This window comes from Maniola hyperantus, chromosome 6 (assembly GCF_902806685.2).
Source record: "Maniola hyperantus chromosome 6, iAphHyp1.2, whole genome shotgun sequence".
Taxonomy (NCBI): domain Eukaryota; kingdom Metazoa; phylum Arthropoda; class Insecta; order Lepidoptera; family Nymphalidae; genus Maniola; species Maniola hyperantus.
Genome location: NC_048541.1, coordinates 3,137,660 through 3,157,552, shown reverse-complemented (window position 1 = coordinate 3,157,552; position 19,893 = coordinate 3,137,660). Strand labels below are relative to the sequence as shown.

General features: G+C 37.0%; 2 protein-coding genes across 2 annotated transcripts in view; one reads left to right on the top strand and one right to left on the bottom strand.

Annotated features, from left to right (window-relative positions):
- LOC117982930 (neurotrimin-like) overlaps nt 1-19,893 on the top strand; it is a 563,100-nt gene that overhangs the window by 429,210 nt on the left and 113,997 nt on the right. The window lies entirely within an intron of this gene.
- Nucleotides 911-19,893, bottom strand: part of LOC117983290 (nose resistant to fluoxetine protein 6-like) — a 29,722-nt gene continuing 10,739 nt past the window's right edge. The window contains exons 5-12 of the mRNA XM_034969790.2: nt 15,432-15,613; nt 14,092-14,234; nt 12,251-12,419; nt 8,649-8,842; nt 5,688-5,808; nt 4,450-4,639; nt 2,921-3,063; nt 911-1,499 (exon numbers count right to left, since the gene is read on the bottom strand). Coding sequence (XP_034825681.1) covers nt 954-1,499; nt 2,921-3,063; nt 4,450-4,639; nt 5,688-5,808; nt 8,649-8,842; nt 12,251-12,419; nt 14,092-14,234; nt 15,432-15,613 — 1,688 coding nt within the window. The 3' untranslated portion in view covers nt 911-953. The remainder of the gene's footprint in view (nt 1,500-2,920; nt 3,064-4,449; nt 4,640-5,687; nt 5,809-8,648; nt 8,843-12,250; nt 12,420-14,091; nt 14,235-15,431; nt 15,614-19,893) is intronic.

Below are 19,893 nucleotides of genomic sequence, written 5' to 3'. Positions count from 1 at the left end.
ATTTAAAATAACCTTCCAGATTAACCGCAATGCCTTTACGTCAATGTTATTACTGCTTCCGAATGGTTTTTCATTCATTTATTATTATTATAACATTATTGCTTTTTATTAATATTATATAATAAAAAGTCATTTTACAATATCTCTATATATAAAAATGAATCGCTAAATGTGTTGCTGATCGCAAATCTCGAGAACAGCTGAACCGATTTCGCTAATTCTTTTTTTATAATATTCCTTGAAGTACGAGGATGGTTCTTACGGAGAGAATTTTTTTTAAATTACCTGAAAAAGAATCGACTGTTAAGTTGTACGAAGTTCGCCGGGGCAGCTAGTTTTAAATAATAACTAATTTATTCATTGGCTTGAAACATTGGAAAATACATAATAATATTATGGATATTACATCATAGATCAGAATGTTCGACTGTAATCGATGTACAATTATATTTCAATAATTAATATTAATTATTTAGACATTTATTAGCAGATTTAGGCCCTAAAATTGTCTTATTAGCAAAGTTTAAATATTTTCTAATAATCATGGTGACCTAATGTAAATTATTTAAATTTATTCATGAATTTTATCATTACAGCGTCTACCAAAACCGATAAAAATAATCTGGTTCGTGGATTTATAATAATACCTAATATTATCTACTAGGTTGGTGTCTAAACTGTCGTCTACTCTAAACAATGTTATGTTTGAATTAAATTTTGTTAAATTTTAATATTACATACTTGAAAAATACAAAACTATAAATTAAATATTTTCAGAATTTCATATAACTCTCAGATAGAAATTTTGTGACTTAATTCATTTTGCGATCAAATTCATTCGAAAATGTTGAGTACTTATTTTTTTCAAATCCCTTTTAAAAACTGCAGAGTAAAATTTAAAAAAAACACATTTTTTAATATTCGAAAAGTTTTATTTAATCATCATAATTTTGTTATCTGCTGTATCGATAATGCTGACTCCCTCTACCATTTCCGTCCGCTGTCCATTCCCATTCATCTATATCTTGTTCACTATCCCCTGTGATAGAGCGAGACAGGTATTCATTTCCTTCTGGACCTTCCTCGTCCTCACCTTGTTCCTCCTCAATAATTTCCAAATCTTCATCTTCTCTTTCTTCCATTTCTTCATCTAAATCATCTTCTTCTTCTAAAATCTCTTCTAAAGCCTCATGTGAATCTCTCTGTGCTTCATATTCTACATCTACTTCCGGAATTTCTTCAAGAACTTCTCTATGAGCCATAAATGATCTCCTTTGTGGAACTTCCCTTATAACCTGATCTTTCTCAGTTTTTATATCATTTTCTACTTTATTTTGGGTATCATTATGCTCAATCGTTTCTTTTTCTGCTTTATTCTCTTCTTCAGTTTCAGTTTTAGTTTCAAAAGATATTTTTGGTACCGATTGTAATGGAATAACTAGTGTAATTGTCAAAAGAATCGCAGATAGTAGTATAATGAAAATTTCTTGAAGGTCGACCTGGAAGGAAATCAATGTAAAGGATTAATTTTTTCTAATTTTAAATTTTGTTTAGGTATAACTGAACATATTATTATGCCGTCAGGCCGTCAGTTTCCATCTTAAACTACATAGAAAGTGGATATGTATTTTATCAGGTCAAGGTCATCGCAGCAGTCAAGGGTCAGTTTTGGATCTGCTTTATTTTTTTTAGATTAACGTTTTTCGTCTAAAGACTTTAGTTTTAACTATTTTGTTTGTAGTTAAATGTGTTTTTACTTGTACTTATTACGATAATCGCCAAGTACAAGTAAAAGACAAAACTAAATATTAACGTGATCAAGATAAAAATAGGAAACTCAATAACTCGATCTTGATAAAAAATACAGTTTTCAAGGAAAGTAATTGCATACTTATTTATTGCATGTTTTCTTCTACATTTACTCGTAGTTTAGCAAAATATGTGGAAAGTATTAATATTTAACTAAAATAAAATTATCAGCTACGTTCCAGTTGCATGACAAGCCTCTTTTACCGTTAAACTTTGACGAAATGGGTATTTGATTGCACAATTATTAGTGTCTACTAAGTACCATTTGACCAAAATTTTACCTTTAACCTTTATCACGGAAGTATGAAGATTGACTTATTGGTAGTCAAAATTTTTGCATAAACAACGTAAATTTATTAACCACCTGTCTCGCCACTGGACCTAAGACGTCATAATGTAAAGTAATAATAAATCATTTTTCCTTATTTTGACCGCATGGTAAGTGAAATTCAAAAATGAAAAAATAGGTAGGTACTACTATTGTAGGACTCTTTTTGATGGTCGTGATACAGATGATGTGACACAAGAGTCAAGACACAATACATTTTAGTCTACAATACTCTATTTATAGTATTTATCGCCTAAAATACTTTATTCTTAGTGTTATTGCCTTCTATAGCTAATTGAATATAATAATATAATGGTGCTGATTCTGAGCACACCTAAATTTTAGAGAATGTAATATGAAAAGGACAGACACAGTTTGACAGGTTTAAATTTAATTTAGAACTGTCAAACCTCGTGACTTGAGCTGTCGGTTGCGAACCTATAGTTTAAATTTGTAGCGTGCACTAAAATTTAGAGTCTTTAAATGTAAAATTCATGTTCCGTCCCATTCTAGCAATATTAAAAAGAAAAAGATGCAGATACTCTAAATTTAGTTTACAGAAAGACAACAGAATCGGCGCCAGTAGCGAGCCTATTGCTTAAATTCGTAGCGTGCACTAAAATTTAGAGTCTATTAATGTAAAATTCATGTTCCGTCCTTTTTTAGCAATTATAAAAAGAAAAAGATGCATATACTCTAAATTTAGTTTAGAGAAAGCCAAGAGAATCGGCGCCATTATCTAAATAAAACAATACGCTAAAATAATGATCAAAACGAACTTACCAATGTCGTAAGTGAGAATTCCTTAGGCGATCGAACTGTGGCAGTGTTGGTTAGGTATACAATGAACTGTATAAGGTAAAGAGCATACGAGATTCGACTGATGAACAGAAGCGGTCGGCTGCTCAATACGAGAGAGAGGAACCCTGAAATAGGTTAAATTACCAATCATTTAAACGATCATAATGATATACCTACCTAAAACAATAAGAAAAACCGGCCAAGAGCGAGTCAGGCTCGCTCACCGAGGGTTCCGTACTACAATCGTATTTTATCGACATTTTACACGTTAACTCAAAAACTATGATGCATAAAAATAAATAAAAATCTGTTTTAGAATGCACAGGTAAAACCCTTTCATATGATAGCCCACTTGATTAGTTATAGCTTACTTCGAAAATTGAAAATACTAATTATTAGTTCATTACCATAATTAATTATTTGTGTGATGTAACCCTAAATTCGCGGTTTTCAGATTTTCCCCCTTATGCCTGTTTTAAGACCTACCTACCTGCCAAATTCCATGATTCTAAGTCAACGGAAAGAAACCTACAGGGTACTTCACCCTGTAGGTTTCTTGATAGACAGACAACAAAGTGGTCCTATAAGGGTTCCGTTTTTCCTTTTGAGGTCTACCCTAACCCTAAAAATCACGTCGATCCGTTGCTACGTTGCGACGTGATAAAGGACATTTCACAAACACACTTATGCGCATTTTTAGGGTTCCGTACCTCAAAAGGAAAAACGGAACCCTTATAGGATCACTTTGTTGTCTGTCTGTCTGTCTGTCTGTCTGTCCGTCTGTCTGTCAAGAAACCTACAGGGTACTTCCCGTTGACCTAGAATCTTGAAATTTGGCAGGTAGGTAGATCTTATAGCTGACATTTGGGGAAAAATCTGAAAACCGTGAATTTAGAGTTAGATCACACAAAAAAAAATTGTGGTCAACTAATAATTAGTATTTTCAACTTTCGAAGTGAGTGACTATATCAAGTGGGGTATCATATGAAAGGTCTTCACCTGTACATTCTAAAACAGATTTTTATTTATTTTTATGCATTATAGTTTTTGAATTATCGTGCAAAATGTCGAAAAAATACGACTATAGTACGGAACCCTCATTGCGCGAGCCTGACTCGCACTTGGCCGGTTTTATAATATTATAATAAGTAGTAGTATAATAAGTAGTAAGTAATAGGAAGTAGGATGTTAGCCACAGTGTTAAAAATAATGATGTGCTTATTTTCTTGAAGGTTTTCCTTTTCGGGCAATTTTAAACACCAATGAAACACAAAATATATTGGAAGTGTCTCTCATTATTTTAGCTTGCACCTATATCTATCTTAGTAAAAAACAGAGTTCTGAATAGGTGTTATAGCAATAATTATATCTACGTTAACTTGAAATGTTGAAAAGGGTTATGAAAAGTTTATTTTGGTTCTCAGAGGGAGCTGCGAGTATCTTTTAGAGAAAATTGTACACTATTGCCTGCTAAAAGGTTACCGACCGCTGCTATACAAAATGTTACTTACCGGATGAATTCTTATGGACAGCATAAATGATCCAAGCGAAGCCCAAAGCAGTGGCCAATGGGGCAAGAGTGGCATATATGGCGGCGAATGTGACATCATATCGGTAGTCGAAGTATCCTGAATCCGCTCCAGCCCACAGAACCAGGCTCCATAGAATACTACAAATGAACCAACCGAAGAACGATAGGATCTGGAATCATACGAAACAATAAATGGTAGCAGCATCAAACAAAATGATACAACTTATTGTCTTTAGGTAGAAATAGAATGGAGATTGTTCTGATTGCACAATCTTTAGAAAAATCTGCAAGGAAAGCAGAATAGACTTTCTTGGGAGCTCATTAAATTAGTTATAGTTCCAGCTTCTCTGTTCTCCGATAGCAGCTTATCTTTTAGAATAAAAATCGTCCTTTTCATCTGGATACTAGTTTTCTTCCACCTCCCATTATTCCAGGTCTTTTTTTGGCACGTATACTTGTGAATTCTAGAACCAGCTCCACCTGAGCTGTTTCCTCAAATTACAATTTGGGGCTATTCAAGTGGAGTATAAAACCTCCTCAAAAACTGACATAGATGATGCTTTGGTGCTGCAGAATATTTGGTAACGTGCTTGCTTGTTTAAAAGCAATTAAAAAAAACAGAAAGTAGATGCAATGCGTAAAAACGCGTATGTATTAATTTATGATGTCCTAAAAATTGATAATTCATTTTTTAACTACTTATTTGTGGATTAATACAAATTAATCAATATGACTGGATCCAACTGTACAAAGACTGAGTGGGTATTTTATGACCAAGATAGACAAATTTTAAAAATGCTGGTGTTAGCTTATAAGTAGTAAAGTGGCCTTTTTATGTTAGAAAGGCAAGGAACATATTACTCCAGAGTCTAGACTAATAATTTGATTTAAAATTATAATATGTACGTTCAAATTTTAATAGTCTGATAAAACTGCATCTATGTGGAAACTGTTGCGCTGCACCTTTTGCTAAAATTACAAATACAAAATATTCACTAGCTAATATAATATTTTGTAATGTCATCGATTAAGTTAGATTAGTAAAGTATAATAAATCCCAACTAATCTCTATATATAAAAATGTCCTTCAATTACGAAGCAAACAAATAATCGAAACTACGTGATATTTTGCATGGAAGTAGTTAGAGACTTTCTACAGAGTTCTGGAATGTAAATACTCGATCTTAGCCTTAAAAATGAAATATACCGTAGATATACCTTTGAAATACTGGTTGACTTTCTAAGTGTCAGACCCAGGCTCAGACCAATCAAGTATGGAGAACATCGATGGAGGATAGAAGTGTAGCTCAAACGACCCGTTCTATACAGCTGACTGACACTGGAACAACAAAAACCATTGAACTAAATTTTATTAGCACCTCTAGAAGGGCTATTTCAAAAAAATTGGCCAAGTTCGATTCAGACTCGCGCACCGAGGGTTCCGTACTAAGTCGTATTTTTTCGACATTTGACACGATAAATCAAAAATAAATAAAAATCTGTTTTAGAATGTATAGGTAACCCTTTTAATGATACTCCACTTGATATAGTCATCTAAGTTGAAAATACTATTTACATTTTGTTCAAAACACATTTTAATTTTTTTTTGTGATGTAACCACAAATTCACGGTATTCAGATTTTTCCCCTATGTCTGCTATAAGACCTACCTACCTATCAAATTTCATGATTCTAGGTCAACGGGAAGTACCCTATAGGTTTTCTTGACAGACACGACGGACAGACAGACCTGCAAGTGTCGCCTCCCAAGATTTCGCGGCCGCGCGCGGTTTCAGTCGGGCACAGAATAAAGTAATAGCATGCTAAAGGCTAAAGGGAGATCACAGACCAGCTGTCTTTCTACTCTGTATTATAGAGTCTACATCTCCTGAGGATGCTCCGGTGTTGGAGTGAAACGTACATTGAGTGTGTTTCACGTTTGTGTGCTGTTAATGCTTGTGTGCGTCTTGCTTGCTTGGCTGCTTGCTTGTCCTACATGATTAGTAGTGCGAGCGGTAGCGATGCATATCGCTTTGTTTGTACCATACAGATCTGTTTTGGCGGACTATAACGAATTAAGCTTGTTGTTCCATGGATATCATGGATTTCCGCAAAGTAACGCCTACGTTTAAATCCATCTAAGATTTTTATGTAAATTCTATAATGAATTTGTTACGAGGTGTGTTAGGTACTTATGACGAGGAAGAACAACAAAATTGACATTGAACTTTAATACAAAAGAGCTTTACATATAGTGTGTATTTTAGAAAGTACCTGGTAGGTATTTCCCTGTCATCCAAAGTTCATATAAACAGGATTTCTTCCGCATTTCTCAATAAAGACTTATATAGAAAACAAGGCACAGATTTAAATGTGAAAACAATTGAAAAAAACCCAGTAAAAGTAAACTGACTCATAAATACACTATAGATATATAACGCGTAAATTTTAACTTTTGTGTCAAATTTCATGTCAAAAGTACGATTTTAGTAGTTACTCCTTATATTTTTAAAGGTGAACCGTACTTTTGACATGATAACTGACCCATAGAGTTAAAATGGCTCGTAAGGAGTCATTTTTCACGGACTATACTTTATTATATTGTAGATATAAGCTGTATTAAAGCAGTAAAAGCCTACTGCCTGGTCGGGGGTTCGATCCTGGGCACTCACCTCTAACTTTTCGCACTTTAGCGTTTTAAGAATTTAAAATGTCACTTGTTTATCTGCGTGTCAAATTTCAGCCCGACCCGTCCAGTAGTTTGAGCTGTGCGTTGATAGATCAGTCAGTCAGTCAGTCAGCTTTTCCTTTTATATGTATATTTAGATACATAATGTGTTTCTGATAATGACTTATATGTGTCATATATGTAGGTATATATAGACGTCATTGGTTTCTGATCACAAAAAATTCTCAAGTGCTCAAGTTATTTATTGATTTAGAATAGAATAGAATAGAATAGAATAGAATGTTTTTATTTATAACTCTACATACTTTTAACTTAAAATAGCAGAAAATATGTAAGTAGTTGTAGTTACGTACGTATTATGCAAATCAACATAATAAGAATAATTGTATGAATCATAAAAATGTGTGGCCTTGGTATAATTAATTACGCAACTATTGCAAATCACTTTACAATAAAATATATTATGTAAACTGAGTATGGAAACGTATGTAAAAAATCCATACTAAGTAATATTATAAATGTAGTTCCCATTGATTTTCGAAGTAAATAAAAACTTGTTTGATTTAGGTAACGGCGAAAATTTTGGTGACTTATTGAAATGATTTATTTTAATTCTATCGAATTTTAGTTCCGTTCCGTGCATTAAAAATAAAGTCTAATAAGGTCTAGGGACAGAGCTATTTTATACGTCTTATAATATTAGCTTTTAGGTACTGTTTTAAGTAGGTACCTATTATGTTTTAGAGAGAGACCCAGCGCGAGCCAGACCTTCGATATTTTATAAAAGCTGCAAATTTCTCTGCATATTGTCCCCAACACTGGGAGGAACGATCTGCGACTATGAAGTTTTCTATGCGTGTTCTATCGCCTTTATAATGGAGAGTGCTCTAAAGAGCTTTTTGAACTTATTCCACCCTCCTTTGTCTACAACCACACCGCGCGCCATCGTAAGCAATTTCACCCTCACCACCTTTTTTTTTTTTTTTTTTTTTTAATTCAGATACAAGTTAGCCCTTGACTGCAATCTCACCTGATGGTAAGTGATGATGCAGTCTAAGATGATAGCGGGCTAACCTGGAAGGGATATGGCAGTTTTTATTAAACCCGTACCCCTTTGGTTTCTACACGGCATCGTACCGGAACGTTAAATCGCTTGGCGGCACGGCTTTGCCGGTAGGGTGGTAACTAGCCATGGCTGAAACCTCCCACCAGACCAGAAATTTAGAAATTATAAAATTCCAAACCCCTGCCAGGAATCGAACCCGGGACCTCCCACTAATAAGACCACAGCGCTCACGACTGCGCCAGGGAGGTCGTCAAACACGCACATGCAAACTGTGTCCCCATCATCAACTCCCATTGGCGGTGTTCCCACTAGATTACAACATGGGGTTATTCAAGGGGCGGACCAACAAATTCCTGAAAGGTCGGCAAGGAAGGAGGACTTATACCTACGTGCAGTAGTGTTTTAATTTGTGTAGTATGACATACCTAACTCCCTGGTAAGCCAGAGCCGTGAGCCGGTGGTCTCTATAGGTGGTGTATCTGGAGTAGGCCGCCAGGAGATGAAGCAGCTGCATCACAGTGCTGGAGAAGGGCACGTCGGACTGGATCGCCCACACCAGTATCCCGCCCAGGATTGTGAGCTGGAAGTCTATCGCCATGTGGTGGGTTTGGGGTGCGCACTGAAAATAAAGTTGCATTTGTAAACCCCTTGAATATGTACCAATTGCAGTACAACCCCGCATTCACATCGTCAATCTATGGTGGGTTCAATTTACATTGAAAGCGAATTTCTAAAATAGTTTTCATTTCTTCCCCGTTAGTAATAGGTTCAATTTCAATTTAAAAAAATCGTAGAAGTTAAACTTATCAGTGCAATTCTATACGGGTTTCATTATCATTTAGGAGTAGAACATTTCACGAAGTAGGTTTATTTAAGTGTTCAATACATTCATTTTTGGTATAGGTACCTATCTACTTACAAAATAATGTCGACAAAATAATTCATTCATTATATCATTCATTATACTAAAAAAATGACTAAGTGCGAGTCAAACTCGCGCACCGGGGTTCCGTACTACAGTCGTATTTTTTTTTGACATTTTGAAACTATTATGCATTAAAATTAAAATTAAGCTGTTTTATAATGTACAGGTAATGCCCTTTCATATGATAAGTACCCCATTTGGTATAGTAATCTTACTTTAAAAGTTGAAAATACTAATTATAGTTGTTCATGATCACATTTTAATTTTTTTTGTAACGTAACCACAAATTTCACGGTTTTCGTATTTTTCCCTTACGTGTACTATAAGACCTATCTACCTGCCAGGTCAACGGGAAGTACCCTATAGGTTTCTTGACAGACAGACAACGAAGTGATTTCCTTTTATGCTTTTGCGGTACAGAACCCTAAAAATACTATCTAAAAGTAGTATAATATGTACAGTACTATGTAATCACGGAAATTAGTCATAAAGCGAGCATTGTGTAAAAACTTAACCTATTTAAAACAAAAAAAAACTTTATCACCTAACTGTTATACAATAAAGTTAATATATGCAAATGGTACAAAAAATCAGAAATGCAGTAAGTACTCAGAAACTTCATTCATACGAATGAGAATATTTAAATTCCCTCCTAACTTATTCCGCTCGCTTCCTCGGAATCGGCGAACATATTTGCACACCTAGATCAAAACTGAGACAACACAAAAAAGTGATTTTTCAGAAGAAGAAAAAACGTATTAAGTACTGCATTTTTGTTACGGAAGTCATTAAACTCAATTTTTATTCAGATCATAAATAGGTTGTAAAATAGCACTGTATATTATAAACTAGGGCTAAGAGTCAATCATTTTTACCGAAAATCAATATTTTCAAGTTGTTACACTACAGGGTCGTAACTTGTTGATGATGAACTTGATGTTTATCCATCAAAAGTCAAGTCAAAATAGTAACAAAATATTTATATAATAATATACGTTCCCTATCAAACAAAACTGGAACAAGTCGAAATATCTCGAAGTTTTATGGCAGACAATTCACCAACACTATAACAACTCAAATTAACTCAGGTATACTTTTTCATCAAAACTTCACAATTCAAAATATCTACGTTTTCGTTCATGATAATACCTACACTTCCTAAGACTATCGAAATTAAACTAACAATAGGTACATTTATTTAAATAGGAAAGGCTGGCATGCGTTGAGTCAACAAAAGAATCCAGCGACAAATCTTTCAAGGTAACATTGGAGAGTTGCGTATGATCACCGAGCATTCGAATACAATGATAACTCAAAACTGACGATTTTTGAGTTGTCTCAGTTTTGATGAAGGAGTGCGATATTTGCGGCCCGATTTTTCGAGCAGTTTTCACGGAAATAGTACGTTAGCAAATGGGTACCTACTTACTATTTTTATTTAATTTAAGTTCGGTAAGTACCTACCTACTGTAAACCGTAATAGCCTCCGCCTCCTATTCGGGAGGTCGTAAGTCAACCGGGGCCTCTATCTTTTTTTTTATTTTTTTATTCAGATACAAGTTAGCCCTTGACTGCAATCTCACCTGGTGGTAAGTGATGATGCAGTCTAAGATGATAGCGGGCTAACCTGGAAGGGGTATGGCAGTTTTTATTAAACCCATACCCCTTTGGTTTCTACACAGCATCGTACCGGAACGCTAAATCGCTTGGCGGCACGGCTTTGCCGGTAGGGTGGTAACGAGCCACGGCTGAAACCTCCCACCAGACTAGATCAGAAATTTAGAAATTATAAAATTCCAAACCCCTGCCAGGAATCGAACCCGGGACCTCCCACTATTAAGACCACAGCGCTCACCACTGCGCCAGGGAGGTCGTCGTTTTCGGAGTTATGTGAATGTAAATGTAAATGTACCTACTTTATTCCCTATCCCGTAAGAATTTTGAAAAATTCAGTCTTTTCCTTGTTTACTTGTCCGATCCGTCTAGTATTTTGAGCTGAGCGTTGATAGATCACCTCTTCTTCACATTCACCTTTCCTTTTACATATTGTATACTTAGATTTTTAAAATTAGAATTTAGAACAAGACGATATATATTATAAATGCGAAAGTGTGTCTGTCTGTCTGTCGGTCTGTCTGTCTGTCTGTCTGTCTGCTAGCTTTTCACGGCTCAACCGTTCAACCGATTCTGACGAAATTTGGTACAGAGATAGCTTGCATCCCGGGGAAGGACATAGGCTGAGTTCCCATGGGATTTTTAAAAACCTAAATCGACGCGGACGAAGTCGCGGGCATCATCTAGTTATATCTAAGATTGTTAACAGCTAATCTACAGACTCATAAATCGTAATTAAAATGATATTTTACTATTTCAATGGCATTATTTATCAATTATTATCATTGAATACATCGAAATAGTAAATTGATTTGTTAGTTCATGTTAAAATATTTGAAAAACGGGAAATCAGGAAAAAATTATACCCACTCAAACGAAGTTGCTGGCATCATCATCATCATCATCATCATCATCATCATCATCATCATCATGATCAACCAATCACCGGCTCACTACAGAGCACGGGTCTCCTCTCAGCGTGAGAAGGGTTTTGACCATAGACTACCACGCTGGCCATGTGCGGATTGGTAGACTTCACACACCTTTGAGAACATTATGGAGAACTCTCGGGCATGCAGGTTTCCTCACGATGTTTTCCTTCACCGTTAAAGCAAGTGATATTTAATTAATTAAAACGCGGTGCGTGCCCGGGATCGAACCCCCGACCTACGATTCGAAGGCGGACGTCCTAACACTCCTAACTACTAGGCTATCACAGCTTATCAGTTGCTGGCATCATCATCATCATCATCATCATCATCATCATTATCATCATCATCATCTTCTTCATCATCATCATCATCATTATCATCATCATCATCATCTTCTTCTTCATCATCATCATCATCATCAACCAATAGACGTCCACTGCTGGACATAGGTCTCTTGTAGGGACTTCCACACGCCACGGTCTTGCGCCGCCTGGATCCAGCGGCTCCCTGCATCCCTGCTGTTGCTGGCATCAGCTAGTAAATAATACAGCCTTACCATATCTTCGAAGCCGAAGTAATTCTGCACGTACAGCAAGTTCCACCACCAGCCCTGCTGGCACAGCTCCGCATTCCTCGTCACCAAGGTGCCCCACATCGGTCCCGTCGAGATATTGTCCCAGATGTATGCGTAGAACACTAGCACAGCTAACATAGCTGGTGTTAATCTGCCAAACAAACATAAATTATTATTCTTCCAAGAACATGGGCAAATTTCATACAAGATTCTACCTGAAATCAATTTAGAAAAAAAACCGGCCAAGTGCGAGTCAGGCTCGCGCAATGAGGGTTACGGAACCCTCATTGCGCGAGCCTGCAAAATGTCGAAAAAATACGACTATAGTACGGACTATAGTCGTATTTTTTCGACATTTTGCACGACAATTCAAAAACTATGATGCAAAAAAATAAATAAAAATCTGTTTTAGAATGCACAGGTGAAGACCTTTCAATTGATCCCCCACTTGATATAGTTATCTTACTTCAGCAATTGAAAACACTAATTTTTAGTTCACGACCACAATTTAATTTTTTTGTGTGTTTTTTGTTGACCACAAATTCACGGTTTTCAGATTTTTCCCCTAATGTCTGCTATAAGACCTACCTACCTGCCAAATTTCATGATTCTAGGTCAACGGGAAGTACCCTGTAGGTTTCTTGACTGACAGACAGACAGACAGACAACAAAGTGATCCTATAAGGGTTCCGATTTCCTTTTGAGGTACGGAACCCTAAAAAATATTAAAAAGACAGGGAGGACTCAAGATTTTTCATTTGACAAGTCTACCAAAAACAATGTTAACATTTTTATATTTTAGTTGCTAGTCCAGTAGTCCAGTTTTTCACTTTAAATACTACCTAGTTAATTTTTATAAATATAGAAAGATTTTATTTTCAAATAAACTGTTTCAAGTAGGTACTCTTGGTAGGTAGGTAATTGTTTGAACTTTGAATCGTCAATTCGTATCTTGATTGCGGTCCTGCGCATTGCTGGACTGAGCTATGTTCTTCAAATCCACGTTCTTTTCAGGAGCATACATTTAGTATATTTTTTAAACTTATCTAAAGCCTAAAGGCAATACTAACATTGATTGAGGAATTTTGTTAAAAGATTACAAGTAAAATAAGTACCTACACTACACTCATTCCCACAAGTCACAACTTTCAGAGTTTCTTGAGGTGGAGCGGAGTCGCGAATCTATTACGGTTTCTAGTTTGCCTATCACCAATGATTTTGTAAGTAAGAACTTTAATTTGTCTGAGAACCAATCCAAGACGCAAAAAAAAAAACACAAATAATTATTGTCGGAATTAGCACCACCTATCAACACATTATTGTAAAGTTTTGGCAAAAAGTTTTTGCTAAGAAAAATCAGGCAGGCGTTCTTTTTAAATATTTCTTGCAGGGAAAAAAATAATAATTTTATTCCTGGTTAAGGAGCCGGTCGGCGGTTCAAACCCCAACCGTTGCACTATTGTCGTACCTACTCCTAGCACAAGCATTACGCTTAGATGGAGGGGAAAGAGGAATATTAGTCACTAACCGATGCCCGCAATGTCACCCGTGACCCGTGTGGAATTAGATTTTTAAGAATCCCGTGGGAACTCTTTAATTTTCCGGGATAAAAAGTAGCCTCTGTCACTCTCCAGGTCTTTATCTATAAGTACCTATGCAAAAAATCACGTCAATTCGTTGCACCGTTGCGACGCGATTAGAGGACAAACCAATAAACCAACAAACCAACAAACAAACACACTTTCCATTTATAATAAAGGTACTGATGATAAACATGGCTAAAATATTATTTTTAAAAGAAAAGCCCAGGATAGAGCAGTTACCTGAAATATCTCGATAGCAATTTGGAAGCCATTGAGTCACTGGTAGACTTGCGGTAGGAGGTGAGAGTGCCGCTGATCAGGAGGAAACAGTCGGTGAACATCCATCCCGCTCTACACCACGACAGCAGTGGAGACGACACTAGCTGGAAAAGCAGAAAAGCTACTAAGATAGGCTGGATTGTGGATAGCATACATATATACTTGTTAAACGCGCTGCCCGAATATTAACCCATAAATGTCTATTTTTTTTTATTTAAGTCTAAAAATTTAAGAGTAGTTAGAAACACAAGATAATCAGTAATAGCCTAGTGGTTAGGACTTTCGCCTCCTATTCGGAGGTTGGGGGTTCGATCCCGGGTACAGTGTACACGCCTCTAAATTTTTGGGAGTTATGTGCGTTTTAAGTAATTAAATAATATCACTTGCTCTTACGGTGAAGGAAAACATCGTGAGGAAACCTGCATACCTGAGAGTTTTCCACGATGTTCTCAAATGTATGTGATGTCTGCTAACCCGCACTTGACCAGCGTGGTGGACTATGGCCTAAATCATTCTCATTCCCGTGCTCAGCAGTGGTCTGGCGATGAATTGATATTGATGAGGGATTTCAATAAAACAAGATCCATGATTCGTAATTATTTTAGATAAGTAATTTAATTTCACAAAATAATTATTACGTAGATATTGTTTAAACTTCGTAATTACGCCAATCATACGGCATACCCCCTTTGAAAATGACCCTGACAAGTCCTTTATAGGTAAATTACCCTCGTAGTTACAAACTCTATTAGATAGATAAAATTAGTCATCAGAACTAACTAGACTTAACCAAATTATAACAAAAACTATGTAGGCAATTTCAGTATGGTAATCAAATAACATAAAATTCTCAGTTTCAGAACAAAATTTTATACAGTCTAGGCATTGAAAAGTTTCTTATAGTGAAAACTTTTGTTGCAATCCAAACTTTTTTAGTATTTTAGAGTTTTTTTTAAAAATATGAAGTAAATTTTGAGTTCTAAGCCAAATGCGTAGGTAAGTATCAAATAATAAAATCATCGCTAACAATAGTACCTAGATATTGTGTTTGTTTGTTGTAGCAAACCATCATGAATGCCATCAGTAGGCATCACGCCGCAATAGAGCAAGAATTGACGGAATTTTTAGCATCCACTTACCTCAGATAAAGACTTGAGGTAGTCATAATACTTTCATACAGTGAAATCAAAGAGTTACTACGGGATTTCTAACAAAACCGGAAAAAGTCGAGACTTTAGAAAATTATTATAGTCCTTTTTCCTGGCAGTCGTGACTCGTGTAATACATCATTGTGAACCTACCTCACTAATTTTCAAGCGGTTGGTGTAAGGCGTCAGTCCGATTGGTAGAAACTTATGAGCCAACAGCAGAGCCACGGTGGCGATGGCTCGAACCCCATGGACGCAGGCTATCTCTCCAGTGGACGCAGGTGCTACCAGTTTCCCAAGCGTGTTGTATAGGGAAAACGAACTTAGGAAGCCATCTGTAAAAAAATTCAGCATCATTATCATCATGATCAACCAATCGACGCTCACTACTGAGCATGGGTCTCCTCGCAGAATGTTTTGGTCACAGGGTTCAGCCATACTCTACCACGCTCAACTCTGGCCAAGTGCAGATTGGTAGCCTTCACACGCCTTTGAGAAAATTATGAAAAATTCTCAGGCACGCAGGTTTGCTCACGATATTTTGAAATTTTTATTATTGTTGTTACAGTGGCAAAAATACACACTGTGAAAATTTCAATTTTCTACCTATTACAGTTAATGAGATACAGCTCGCTGACAGAAAGACGGACGGACAGTGGAAGCTAAGTAATAGAGCCTCGTTGGAACCCTTTGGATACCAAACCTTAAAAAATAAAGCTGAAGAACTTTATAATAAAACATCAAAGGGTTTCAAAGCAAAAAACATCATTCTTTTTTTTGGTTCATTTAAATGAGAGGAACAAAGGGAGAGAAGCAATAACAAAGTCTAATTCCATTGACACTTTCATTGGTATTTCGTTAACGAATCTTTTTTGAGTGATTTTCATTTTTTATTCGAGCTTTGCGGGCTATTATTGATCTGAGTTAGCAACCCCCGGAAAAGTCTCTAACCTAAGGCCGAGCACGCAGCCAAAATAAGGTCCTAATTTTTTCCATGTTTTGTTTCATCGATTACATATCTCTAGAACCAGAGTAACCGACACAGCTCAACAGGTTGCGAAGCTGAAGTGGCAATAGGCAGGGCACCTAGTTCGAAAACACTGATAGCACATTTAGACCTCAACGTCTTGAGGTCTAAATGTGCTAGAATAATGACCTCGCACCGGAAAGCGCAACGTTGGAAGACCACCCACTAGGTGGACAGACAATGTTAACGACTCGCAAGGAGGCGCTGGATTCAAGCGGTGCAAGACTGCGTGTGGAAGTCCCTACAAAAAACCTATGTCCAGCCGTGGACGTCTTTTTTTTTTAATAGAGATAGCGAGCAAACGAGCAGGCGGGTCACCTGATGTTAAGTGATTACCGCCGCCCATGAACATTTGCAGCACCAGAGGAACCGCCGATGCGTTGCCGGCCTTTTAGGAATTTGTTGGTCCGCCCCTTGAATAACCCCATGTTGTAATCTAGTGGTAACACCGCCGATGGGAGTTGGTTCCACAGTTTGCATGTGCGTGGAAAGAAGGATCTGGCACAGCGGACGGTCGAAGTGCACCAGACACCCAGGTGGTGAGGGTGAAATTCCTTACGGTGGCGAGCGGTGCGGTTGTGGAATATCTGTCTATAGCTTTTTAGAGCTCAGTCTGCTCTGTATGCACCCTAGCAAAAGCTGGTATAGACTGGTTATACAAGTACAGCTGAAATAGTTCAGTCTAACAAAAATAAAAATATCAAGAAAACTCGAGCGTAAAACTCGATGTGACGTAAAACTGTCGGCGTTCCCAATTTACATAATAAATTATTTCGTTCGTTGATTTAGAAAAGAGCCCCGAGTTCCAAACTGAGGGTTTTTGAGGCCTCAAAATTTATTTATGTAAATACGCATTTCGCGGGACAACGGCGCGGTAGATAAAACTGGCTCGCATTTTATGTACGTAAAATAATGGGATACAAAAGAGTGTGTTCTTTACTCACTTTTTTTTGGACGCGAGCTTATTTTATTACTAGCTTATTCCCGCGACTACGTCTGCGTGGACTACACAAATGTCAAACCCCTATTTTACCCCTGGGGTTTAATTTTGAAAAATCCTTTCTTAGCGGATGCCTTTCATCATAATTATTTAGCTATCTGCATGCCCAGCTTGAGCCGTCCACTAGTTTGAGCTGTGCGTTGATAGATCAGTCCAGTCACCTTTTCCTTTTTTATATATATAAAAATAATAATAAAAACCTTTTATTCAGCCAAATTTACAAATGGGTAGAAACAGGTAGGGTGCCGTAGTCCCTGGGGAACCAAGGAGCCGACCAGTGTCCATGCTCCCTGGTTCCCCAAGACCCAGGCACCCACTTCTTAAAACTAGCTTAGAGTCTATCTTGGCCGAACGGGGCGCTCGCGCTGCCTCAGCTTATTGCTGCAGTCGGTCGACTGCAGCGCTGATTTTCAGGCATGGCCCCCAGTGATATCACGGGCCGATCGGGAGCGCGAACATCCCGTGCCTATTTTATATTGACACATGCCGAGTTACTTGCTGGTGCTCTTTTGGTAGTAGGTAAAGCAATTTCAACCCAATACATATATCTAGGCTTTAACGAATCAGATCTCTATCTATTTAATCTATTCTATTGAATATTTTACATTTATATCTATTATGTCTTTCTATCTAACTACTTAACTATCTATTTATCTTTCTACCTATCTATATAACTAATCCATCGAACTACATATATAATAAAATTATCCGCTATCTATTTATAAATCGCTTAATGTTGTCCTGTAAAATTTGAATGAAATTGGACGTCCAAAAAATGCTGTCTTACTCTTACAATTGTTTTTGTCTTTCTAGTATTTTTTTTTTATAATTTGTTTAAATGAGTATAAAGATTTCGCTAAACGGGCTGGGGGAGGCAAGTCATTCCAAATTTTACAGGCTGCATACTTAAAAGTCCCCTTGAAGGAGGCAGACTTATGGTGTGGCCATGCAATTTTAGGAGCCGACCTTGACATATGCGTACTATTCTCACGAGCCCATTTTATCCTTGAGCGTAAGTAGCTAGGTTTACCCGTGGACATGACACCGAAGAGTAAGGTGGCCAAGTGAAGTTTGCGTCGAGCCTCCATTTTTAACATGTTGGCGTCGTTCAAATGCGGGCTCACATGAGAGCGGGGCGCGATTGAGAAGCAGTAGCGGGCGCAAGCATTTTGGACCCTTTGAATAAGTTTATCTGACCTACAGAGCAGGCATGGTCCATATGCAGCATCTGCATAATTTAATTTAGACAGTATAAGCGTCTCGCACAGACGAATTCTAACGTCAATGCTAAGATAGGGACGCATTTTGTACAGAAGTTTTAATCGATAAAGACAATGTTTAACTATCGTTCTGACATGGCGTTCGAAATGCAAATACCAACTAAGTAGTGAAAACTTAAAACCCTAACTTGGTTGGGTTATCTTCAGACTATGCCATATGATTATAACATAGGGTTATTCAAGGGGCGGACCAACAAATTCCTAAAAGGCCGGCAACGCATCGGCGGCTCCTCTCTGGTGCTGCAAATGTTCATGGGCGGCGGTAATCACTTAACATCAGGTGACCCGCCTGCTCGTTTTCTCGCTGTATCTAAGTATTAAAAAAAATGCCAGGACCGAGACTCATTAGGAGCAATGCGCGGGACTGCAATTACTTTACTTTAAATCTTAATATTTGAAAAGTGCAACTGCCAAGTTTCTTACTGGTTCCTCTGGGTTAGAAAGACATTCCGATCCGGCGGCGGGTGTGGTGGCAGAGACCTTTGATGGTTCTAAAGTACTAGTAAAAGTATATTTGAATAGAAAAACTTTCTATTATTTGCTGCTGACCTAGTCTAATAAATAAATGTAGCATCCACCTAGGTAACCTTTAATTCTAGTCAGGAAGGTGCCACAATCATGGCGATATTTTAAAAATTGGTGGCGATCACAATGGATCTGAGATGGTCAAAGTGAAACAAGGACTTGAGAACCTGCTTCGCCCCAAAGAAGAAATAAGAACTTCGTTGGATGTAAACGCAAAAATAATATATTATTATCAATACCCTTATTATAAATGCGAAAGTGTGTTTGTTTGTTGGTTTATTGGTTTGTTCTTCAATCACGTCGCAACGGTGCAACGGATTGACGTGATTTTTTGCATGGGTATAGATAAAGACCTGAAGAGTGACATAGGCTACTTTTTATCCCGGAAAATCAAAGAGTTCCCACGGGATTTTTAAAAACCTAATTCCACGCGGACGAAGTCGCGTGCATCAGCTGTTTATTGAATAAATCATGGCATTTAAAAGCATTCTTATATGGAATGAGAGCTCCTCGACCCAAAAATCGAATATCGTATTCGACCTTTTTCGAAAACATTTAAAATGTCGATCCATAACTTGAAATTAACTTTTATTGATCACGTTTGCAAATAAGGAGCTTTTTAAACATGAAATAGAGAACTTCGAATTTGGCATATTAAGTTTCTGGTTTCTTGGTTCTTCTCTATAGGAACGATAGTGATCTAGTAGATTCATCTGCGTATTAAAATGTTCTTTAATAAGGGCTTATATTATGCATTAAAATAGTTCGTATTTCATATGTATT